Raw genomic sequence first — 10,345 nt, forward strand, 5'->3', positions numbered from 1 at the left:
GCCTTTGGTGGGTCTCAGCCTTCATGGCCCTCACATTCTGCTTAACGAGATGGACCCAGATCCTCAGAGTCCTTGGTTCTCACATTCCATGTCTGAACTGGAAGGGCAGTGAGGAGAACAGACAGGGAGTTAGGCTAGATAAGTGTGGCTCAGGCAAACCTTGGGAGACTCTGTACACCTGAGAAGTGCTCAGCCAGATAGACAGGTGTGGCTGGAGTGTGCTGCGGGAATGGTGTTCCCTAGAAGAGAGGAAAGCTGAGCACTGGGCAGGGGCTTAGGATTGAGGGATGGTCTGGCACTTGGGGAAAGCATTTCCTGGCTGACCCCATACCACTTTTTCGTCATACCCACACAGAAGGAATCCTGTGAGTTGCTTTGTTTTTTAAAGTCTCGAGAACGTCTGGCCCTTCTGGAGAGAACAAAGCAGTGTGTGACTTACGAGGTCCTTGATAAATTCCAAGGAGAAAGGGGCATTTAGCATAAAGAGTGTGAGCCTTGGAGTCTACCTCAGATTTGAACCCAGCTCTGAAATGGACTGCTCCAAAAGTTTCAGGTCTTTTCCTTTTAGCAGGCCTGTTAACAGTGAGGAAACTGAGCCCCAAAGTCATAGGCATATTACAAGGGAAGACCTGAAACTTCTGGAACCCGCCTCCTATCCCCACCCTCTGGCTTTTCTCCATGGGCAAAAAGCAGGCAATGGAGGAAGACACCTTCCCCATGCCGGCAGCAGATCCGCTCTAGGCCAGCAGGAGCCCCATGGAGTGCACTGACCAGAGGAGTCCTTTGTGCTCACCTCTGAAGGTGAGCCCTCCAACCCGGAGCACTGCCGTGTCTGCCAGGGGCGTAGCTGAGTCTGCTAAACAAAGACCAGGACTCCTCTGACCACACAGGAGGTTTGGTGAAGATAGCTGAGCAGAGATGGTGCCAGGCCGACAAGGCCACATGCCTGTGCTCGGTCCTGTCCTCTTTGTGTGCCTACTGCCACGCCACCCTTGTCTGCACGCGGCTGCACGCCCGGCTTTCCTCAGAGCTGCCCTGCGGCCGCGGCGGCACGGCCTAACCCTCGCAGTTCCGGGCTGGAACTCTTGTTCAGTGTCCCCACCTCCTTTCCTGTCTGTGCAGCATTGCTGGACAGCTGGGAAGGAGGCCAGAAGAGTCCTCCTCTCCTCTCGGGTCCTGCTGCAGCCTTAACTGTCCCACTGCTAGGGTTCCCCCGCTGAGGCAGCATTCCCATCACCTTTGCGCACACCCCAGCTTTTTATTATTCCCTTCTTCCTGCCAAGAGATCCTCCTTCCCAATCTGGTGATCATTTCCTTCAGTCTCACCAGTGGTTCTCTGCCTGCACTGGGTGGCTCAGACTCCTAGGGTTGGCCCAGCAGAGCTACAGAGGCCCCTCCCTAAGGAGACAGAGGAGGGTTGGGGGTGTCCTCTGGCCTTTCAGCCCTGTGTGCTTGGCCTGGTCGAGGCTGGGGTAGCTGGGCCAGAGTGGGGCACAAGGCCTTGGAGAGGCGTGGGCTGGGCTGCTTTGAAGTGTTTGGCTCTGCCAGTCTATTCTGGGAATGCCTGCTCGGAGCTCGACTGGTCTGGCCAGGCCAGGCAGCAAGTTTCTGGACTGGCTGCCTGTTTGCCAGAGCTTTTGAAAGACTAGATTATTCAGATTTGGAGCATTCTAATTATGTATTTCCATTAACATTAAAATTAATTTAGTCTCTTTTAAAGTGCCTGAGGGATCCTGTCATTAGCTTCCCTGCCTCTCTTAGGTAACAAGAGCCAATCAGCTTTTTAATGCAGTGGGGGGAACTGTATGGAAAGAAACCCTTTAGTAAAGCTATCTGTGACAGCTGAAATTCCCCTCATTACGTGAAGTCTTTGGGTTTCGAATGCTCCAAATTCTGTAAGCGTATTTCTCTTAAAGCAGGACTTCCCTATGAAAGGAGTCAGTAAAGCTTTGTTCAAAGTTAAGAAGTAGGTGAAAAAAGTTCTGTGGGGTGCTAATTCTTATCCAGTCCCAGCCCCATGTGCCTCTCTGAGAAGACTGGTGGCTTTTTGCTTTATTAGCTGCCACTGTAACAGCTTCTGATGGAGCTGCATTTCTGGAACATTGTTAAATCTCTAATCAGCTGTAGGGCTGGGGGCTGAGAAGAGGCAGGGCCAATGCTCTGAGCTCACATGCCTCCCAAGGTTCTGGTTAGTAAGTGGCTCAGCCCCACGTGGCCTTGGTCTCTGCTCCAGAGTCAGACATCTTTAGGGGTGGGAGGTGGCTAGCACAGTCCTGTCCATACCTGAGGAGGGATGGTGCCACCACAGAGCCCAGCTTGAAGCTAAGCTGCCTAAAGAGCAGATTAACTTGGCTAAGGGACACCTAGCAGTCTGGTTGAATAGCTAAGTAGAAACATAGATACCAACTTCTGTTGCCCAGCTAGCTTCTCTTTCCCCATCTTCCACCACATATCAACTGCTCATTATAAGCAGTGAGCTCTGTCCTGGGCTTTGTTTAATGAGGCAGAGAAACCAGACTGCTTTCTGCAATACATAGGGTTCCTGTCCCATGTTTGACATTGTCATGCATAGGATCATAGCTTCCAACCAAGGATGAGTGGTAAGAAGCGTGAAGGCATTGCCAGCTTAAGTCCCAGAAAAGGACACTTAAGAGTCCTAAAATATTTCTTGAGCTGCTGCTCTTTCCTTCTCTCTCTCTCTCTCTTTCTCCCCCCCGCCCCACACCCATGTTTAAAGGCTTAAAGTCTGGGCTGGGGAAAACTGATATTTTTTCCTTTATTTTTGTCCCCAAATGTGGTTAAGAAATCCTGTCCTAGCCATCTCTGAAGTCAGTTGCTTTGTGAGTTCAGGAATTTGTTGAATTGAAGGAATCTTCCCTAAAGCTCCATTCCTGGAAGCATTCACTTAGGCAGAGGCTCTGGGACCATTATCTAGAGGCTTGGGGGGTTGGCAGGTGTAGGTGTAGATTAGAGGGGACCTCCAGGCCCCCTCAAAGTGTGGGATTTTCAGTCTTGGCTCAAACGTTCATTCCTTGCATGACTTTAGACATGTCACTTGATGACTCTGAGTTTCTGTTTTCTCATCTGTGTAATCAAGAGGTTTAGACAGGCAACTCTCAGGTTCTTCCTAGTTGTGTACCTTCCAGCCTTCTGTGTCAGCTCAGGTGCTTCCAGGTGCAATTAACAAAAAAACCCATCTCAACAGGTTTAAACAATAAAGGAAAACTGTTGGTTCTTATGGAAAAGTCCAGTGGAAAATAATGACCTTCAGGGGTAGTCTGATCAAGGCTCCAACTCCATTTTCCCGTGATTCTTTCCCCTTGCCTCCTTCCACGTGCTAGCTCTGTCCTCTAGCCAGCTTCCGTAATGGTGAACAGCCACTCCTGGGCACCCTGCTTCCTTTCTCACATCCAGGAATCACATGAGGACCCCCCTTCCAACCATGAATCACAAGCTCTCTGCTTTATGCCAGTTGAAAAGTATGTGCCCATCGCCGAACCAACCCCTGAAGCCCCTACTGCCCCTAATCAGGAAGGAAGATCAGTATACTATGGGGCTAGTTTGGGCCGGGTTTCAGTCCCAGCTTGGCCACTCCTAGCGATGTGCGACTTGGAAAAATCACTTCCCTCCTGAGCTCAGTTTTTTCATTCCACCTTAAAGATCAAGTGATGATCCTGCCTTCCATAAGTTTGGGTTTAAATGAGATAATAGAACTAAGTATCTGGCACACAGTAAATACTCATCCTTTCCACAGATGCTCAGTAAACTGTAGTTGTAGTGAAGGACCAGTCCTTATTCACATATCTGAGGGCATATGGGCCATGTCAGGGCACTAGGCATCTAGGTAAAAGGCCAGGCCAGGCACCACAGGGCAGACCTGTTTATTCATGCCTCAGCTGTGTGGGTCGGGCCAGCTCTGCTTGTGTGGGTATTCTTGTACCTCTTCCCGAAGAGGACTAGCTAAAAGATAACCTGCCTGAGTCCTGCGTACACTGGGTGGCAGGGGGGGCGGGGGGGGGAGTGGGAGTTGCAGCTCTTTTGGTGCTATAAAGAGGGGCCTAGGCTATATCCAGATAAGGGAGTGAAATGTTGCCAAAAATCCAGTCTCCTGGGCAGAGGTGTGAGCCGTCCGAGACCTGGGGATGTGGACAGATGACCTTGGAAGCATCATCGGTTCCACAGTTCTCCAGTTGGAGGGTAGCTTGGCCCCATGTTCCCTCTGGCCCTGTAGGTAGATTGGAGGAGCTAGAACTCAGACTTCTCTCTCTTTTTTTTTTTTTTCCCCCTGCTTTGTTTGTGCTTGAGTAAAGATGCAGGGCAGTAGAGTGTGGGGTCTTAATAAAGCTGGTTAAGTTACCTGTGTACTGAGACTATCTTGAAAGTTTTCTTTCTTTCATTAGGCAGGTGCAGGTACTACTTCTGGTGACTGTTTGCTTTCATCTTTAGGTGTCCCCTCCAGCCAGCTAATCCAGACCGGCACTTAGGAGCACCTTTCTGCTTAGCATAGTCCCTTGAGAGCAAGGGACTCTCAAACCCAAGAGCTGAACAACTGCTTTGCAACCCTTTCTTTGACAAAAGCCTCAAATAGGAAGATTTGTCTGCAGCTGATTGCTTCCTGAGATGGCTTTATGTCCCCTGGGATCACATACCCTGTTGCTATCTGTACTGCCTACTTCATTCCACAGCTATCCCCTGGCTCCCCCAAATGTGTCCCTTGCCTGGTGGTGCTAACTGCTAGATGCTAGGGACCTGACTAGCCTAAGGGGACCAGGAATCCTCCCATTCCATCTTTCTGTCATTTTTCCATTGGTAGTTGAGTCTCTCATAGTCTGGGAGCGGGGGGTACGGAGAACATAAGAAACCTCCATGCTCCCAGCCCCAGGAGTGCCCCATCCTACTCAGCATCCCTTCCATTCCCTCAACACTGGGGGTTCAGCAGTTGTTTTCCTACAGACTGCTAAAACTGGAAGAGAAAATCTGCCCTTAAAGTTTCAACAGTAGATGAGATTTGTGGAGCCAAGCTGACCTCAGTCGAGTTATGCTGACTGAAGGCCCAGCATAACCTGGAGGAAGTACAGGGAAACTACCAGACTGTGATGTGATTAGCCCCTCCTGGGCAGCTGTCTCTTTGATTTACAGACTGCTTGAGTCCTGCCAAGTTTAGAAACAAGGAAACCCTGCTTTGTGGGGCATGAGGGGCTTCCACCAGGTAGCCGACCATGTCCTGTTCTCATCCCTAATGCCATCACACGCCTTCCAGAGTTGAGCAGGAATGATGAATGTGGAAGTCTCTGTGTTGCAGGGGGTTCCTATTCATGGCAGCTTTAATGTAGAAGACCATCTGTTTTCCCTGGTCTCAAGGTGGTTCTGTTGTAGGACAAATCTGTAATCAAACTTGGCTTTAAAAATCTCTTCTTGGACTCACTAGCGTGGGACCTTCAGTAAGTGTCTTCACCTGTCTGGACTGCCATTTCTTGCTCTGTCTCTAAGATAAGGATGGTTAACGATTACCAGAGCTGCAGTACCTGGCCAGAGTATCACTCAGGTGGCAGCTGCTTGAGGATGAGGCTGGGGTGGCCACTCATGAGGGCTGTTGCCTCAAACTTGGGAGACACTGATGCTAGCTAACTGGGTAGGCCAAGGTCAATGAATGTCTCTGTTTCCCACCCCCTGTACCACTATTCATGCTTCTCTGTTCCGGGTCCCTACAGAAGCACTTTCTGCTATTCTTGAATTAAAGAATAAAGGGTCAAACATCAAAGATGATGTACCTCTGGGGATGGAGACCTGGGGTAGCCGATGGAAGGGCCTTGTTTGATGTCTTCCTATCTCCCTTCCTCCTCCACCCCCAGTGACTGGGCTACTGCCCTGAGACAGTAGAGAGAGGTTAGCTGTCAGCGAGGTGGTGGCCGCAGTAGATTCCCAGTACAGCTTTCCTCTCCCTGCCCCGCCCAAATCTCCATCTGAAAAAGGCCTGATGAAGCTGTCAAGTTGCCTGCCTGATTTCATCCCTTAGGGTATAACCAGTGAGTTTGCCAGGTTGATGCTTGTGAATACAAACTATGGCTCCTGGAAGGTGCTGCAGAGAAAGCCTGTGTGTGGGGTGGGGGGGCGCCTCAGGGCTCCCATCACCTCACTCTTCGGTCTAGGTCACCACCCTCCACCGTCTCCAGGAAGCTTATTCTCCCATCGCTCTGATAAGACTTCAGTGGCCCCTGGGTTCTGCCTTGCCCACCCTGCCAATCTGCATGCCAGGGGTGTTTGAGGTGATCCTGCCTCCCTGGTTCCTAGGGCATCCGGCCTTGCTTCCTTCCTTTTGGCGCTGCTGAGACTGTACTTGCTGTGTCAGCCGCCGGGGCAGGCATGCCCTGACCTGACGCTTTGGTTGCTGGCTCACCTCTTCTCATTCTGCTTTGCTCTTGTTTTTCTGTAAGTCTTTGCACGAAGCATTGTCCTCACAGCTGAGCCTGTGGCCCAGGACCACCATAGCCCCACCCCGACCCCTCCATAGGGCCTCCCCTGTCAGGCATATGACTGACTATGCATCATCTCCCCTCTCTCTCCTCTCTGCCCCAGATCAGTGGACCATCCCCTGCCCGGATCCTCTCTCTCCACAGACTTTGGCAGCTGGCAGATGGTAACAGGCTGTGGCAGTATTCAGGAACGGGCTGTCCTGCACACAGACTCCTCTCTCCCTTTCAGCTTCCCGGATGAGCTCCCTAACAGTTGTCTGTAAGTGTCTTGCTTGAGGAGGCAGGATGCTCCCCTGCCCGTATCAGAAGCTGGTGAGCCATCAGGAGTGTTGGTTAAGGAGTGAGGCAGCAGCTGGCCCGGGATCCCTGCCCCTCCTCAGTGTCTCAGCTAAGTATACCTCACTGCTCCTGGACTCCTGAGGTATGGAAGAGGCTTTCTGGGCTGCTCAGGAAGTGTGTTGCGGTGTGTGTTCACTCTCTTGAGCCTCCGAAACTCGTCCACAGGTGCCTCGGGGCACACCCTGAGGGAAAGCTGTCTGGACTGTAACTATAGAAGGTTCTATTTCTGTCCGAGGCTTTGCCTGACATGAGAATCCTTTGAAATCAGAACAGTGGGGTAGTGAAGGTAGGTGTATGGTGGAGACCACAGCCAGAATGGAGCTAGGTCAACTCAAGGGATGTGCTCCTCCAAGCAGAACCAAGAGTTCCATGCCATCCCCTTCCTCCTCTTGTCTTCTGCTTTTACCTCTAGTCAGGTAAGAAAATTGGATGGGGATACCAAGTCCCAAGCCTGTAAAATCCTCTCCCTTTAAGGCTCCAGCACTGGGCTTTCAAGTCTTACAGTGTGTCCGCTTGAGTGGCTGCCTCTGTGGCAGCCCCCTGCCCGCTTTACTGCTTCATGGGTGTCAGGCCGGGTAGAGCCTCTGGTGGCCTGGGGAACAGGGCCTCTCCTCCCCACGACGGGCTGAATGAACTTCAGGTGCTGGGCATTCATTGTCCCCACCAGAATCTGGCTCATACCCACCAGAGCTGACAGGTCAGAGGCGAGTTGCCCTGGGGTATTAAGAAGGATCCCTGCTGAGGGCAGGCAGAGGCCGGACCTTGGGATTCCAGGATGGAATAGGCCCAAGAGCCATCTCTGGAGGAAGCAGACATCTCTGCCCCTGCTTGATGGCACCCCTCACATAACTGGCATTAACCACTGAAACGGGCAGCTCTCTGAGCTTCTAGCAAACCCCCACGATCTGGGTGGTTCCCAGAAGAAAGCTAGGTTCTATGTGATCTCATGGCCTCCAAAATTGCAGTGTAGGGATGGGGTCAGGGTTGATTCCTGCTGAGGTCATACAGTATGTCGATTTAGTGCTTGGGCTTTGTTATCAGAGAAATTTAGTCAAACTCCTGGCTGCTCTGCCTTACCAGCTATGTCTTGGGGTGTCAGCCCTTACTTCTCTGAGCCTGCTGGCTCATCTCTTGAGAGAGAATGGCACTAGAGTATCTCTGCCTGTCTACCCCTTACCTGCTGTGTGTCCTCAAGTGGATCACCTATCCTCTCTGGGCTTCAGTTTTCTTATCTCTAAATAGGCTGATCCCTCCCTCTTCTGCCTCCCAGAAATAAGGGGCAGTGAGAATGTACACGTGTGGACCTTTGGATATTCCCTGTGAATACAAACTACTAATCTGAATTATATGATATGCTCTAAGGAAAAGCTGAAGAAGAACACATGGCCTACAGCCTATGTGAAACCTAATTAGAGTGTAAAGAAGAACTAGGGCCACATGTCTCCCCCAAATGCCAAGACAGACTTTGGAGTTCTTCACGGTATTGCAGGAATCCAGTATCCAGTATCCGCTCCATTTTCCTAGTGTTGCTGCGAGAGCTACTTGACTTTCCCTCACCCTAGGACCTGCTGCTTCTCTCTCTCTCCCACAGTAGTCACCCACTCATACCTACCACTCCCACCAGTCTACTTTCCTTCAGTCTGTTCTCCCCATACCTACCCCAGGACTGCCATTTATCCTCATACCTCCATCTGTTTCCCCCAGGCCCTGGGGTACAAGTCATTTGGGCTTGGGAATTGGAGACAGTGCTGCTACTTCTGACAAATTCCCTGGAGGGATTACACAGGGATTGGTCTCTTGGGGGAAATTTTGGTGTCAGTGGTCAGGGCTAGTCTTGATTTTTAGGTGGATGGGAACATGAGGGTTCGTGTCATATAGGTCTGTGGCCCCTGAGAAAGCCCTCCAGGGGACAGTTAGGGTGAATACCATGTGAGTTCCTGACCTTTCCTCTGATTCCATGTCCCTCTCACCCCTAGACTGCATACCTTTTAGTTCATAGGTTGGGTGTGGCCGGTACCTCAGGTCTCTTCTCCTCTTCTATTAAAGACCTTTCAAAGTGTCAAATAGCCTCATGGAATTCATTCTTTGATAAGCCTGAGTTTTCATGCGCTTGTTCCCCTTTAGGGGTTTTTGTTTGTTTTTTTTTACTTGTTCCCCTTCTTGACTTGGATTTGCAGGCCAAGGAGAGAAGAGGGGCTTCCCGTCTTCTGTGATCAGTGTCTGCAGAGGCCAGGGAAGGAACAGCAAATAAAATCAGAACAGGAATCCTGCTAGAAAAGCCAGCATCCTGCTAGCTATTTCCCTAGGGACCACAGTTGACCAAAGATGTAGCTGAAGCCTCAGGAGTTTCCGGTTGAGGCCTCTCCAGGACACTGCCAAGAACTTTCTCCCTGAATGCTCCAGGTCCTGGCCACAAGAAGGCTAAGCCTTTGGTCAGCCAAGGCTTGATGCCTCATCTTGTGGTCTCTCCTTAAGTCTCAGATTGGTGCCTCATATTATTCTCACTGAGGAATGGCAGCCAACAGTTGGCAAACTCCCTCCTGCTCACCTTCCCCCCCACTTCCCCAGTGCACCATTAAAACATGCTGGTTCTAGGTTCTTAGTAGCCTGAGAGCTGAGAGGAAAGATTATGGAGGGGAACAAGGCCAAATGTTTAGGGCCTGAACTGCAGGGGTAGTATGGCCACAGGACATGTGCTGGCCTGTGCTAGCAAAGGCAGAAGGATAGGTAGTATGGTGTGAGGATCAGGATGTTGGATCCTGCCCAGGGTAATGCATTCATTCTCCCTCCTTCCCTTCCTCCCCACAGGCTTGCAGCCCTGAGCGAGCGGGAGACTCGGCTGCAGGAAGTACGGTCAGCTTTCTTGGCCGCGTACAGCAGCACAGTGGGGCTTCGAGCAGCAGCCCCCAGTCCCTCTGGTGCCATCGGAGGCCTGCTGGAGCAGTTTGTCCGTGGCGTTGGACTCCGGGGCACCAGCAGCAGCACCTTATGAAGTAGCCAGCCCCCAACAATTTCCTGTTCTCTCACCTGAGCCCTGAGCAGAATGAAAGCCATGCCCGGACAAGGGGTGCTTCAAGATAGGAGAGACATCTTCTCCTCCTCCTCCATCATGCACATGGCAGCCCCAAAGCTGAGCAGGGCTAAGGACAGGGTTCTCCAACAGCTTCCTGACTGGTGACCACCATCCCTCTTGTCACTGCCTTTCCACCCACCCTAGTCTTGGTTGGGATTCCCATCAACTCTCAGAACTGTGTGCGGTTTCCCTGAGGCCTTGTGGAGGCTGAGACCTCACAAAAGACTCCCGTTTTCCTGTTCTTGTTTCCTGGAGAGGAGGGATCACCTGCACTGAGAATGAGGCAGTTTGACAGATCACAAAATTAAAAATCTTTTTGAACAACTGCTCTCTTGCATCCTCATTTGGTTGCTGTCTTTGTGGAGTTATTTGGAAGGTTCTTACTGTTCTTCCTTATGCTGGAAGGGGTTGGGGTGGGGGTCAGATAAAGCAGAAAGACAACTGAAGACTGGGTTGTGCC

The 10,345-nt window shown here is 51.2% G+C and overlaps 1 protein-coding gene across 3 annotated transcripts in view; it reads left to right on the top strand.

Moving 5' to 3' along the window:
* Positions 1 to 10,211, top strand: part of MTMR14 (myotubularin related protein 14) — a 46,237-nt gene extending 36,026 nt beyond the window's left edge. For 2 of the 3 annotated variants that reach the window (XM_032411883.1, XM_032411884.1), the window contains exons 18-19: positions 6,577 to 6,732; positions 9,621 to 10,211. In XM_032411883.1, coding sequence (XP_032267774.1) covers positions 6,577 to 6,732; positions 9,621 to 9,804 — 340 coding nt within the window. In that variant the 3' untranslated portion in view covers positions 9,805 to 10,211. The remainder of the gene's footprint in view (positions 1 to 6,576; positions 6,733 to 9,620) is intronic. The other variant, XM_032411885.1, reaches the window with a different exon arrangement.
* The last annotated feature ends 134 nt before the right edge of the window (positions 10,212 to 10,345 follow it).

The sequence above is a fragment of the Phoca vitulina genome, unplaced genomic scaffold (assembly GCF_004348235.1).
Source record: "Phoca vitulina isolate PV1807 unplaced genomic scaffold, GSC_HSeal_1.0 scaffold13, whole genome shotgun sequence".
In the NCBI taxonomy this organism is placed as follows: Eukaryota; Metazoa; Chordata; class Mammalia; order Carnivora; family Phocidae; genus Phoca; species Phoca vitulina.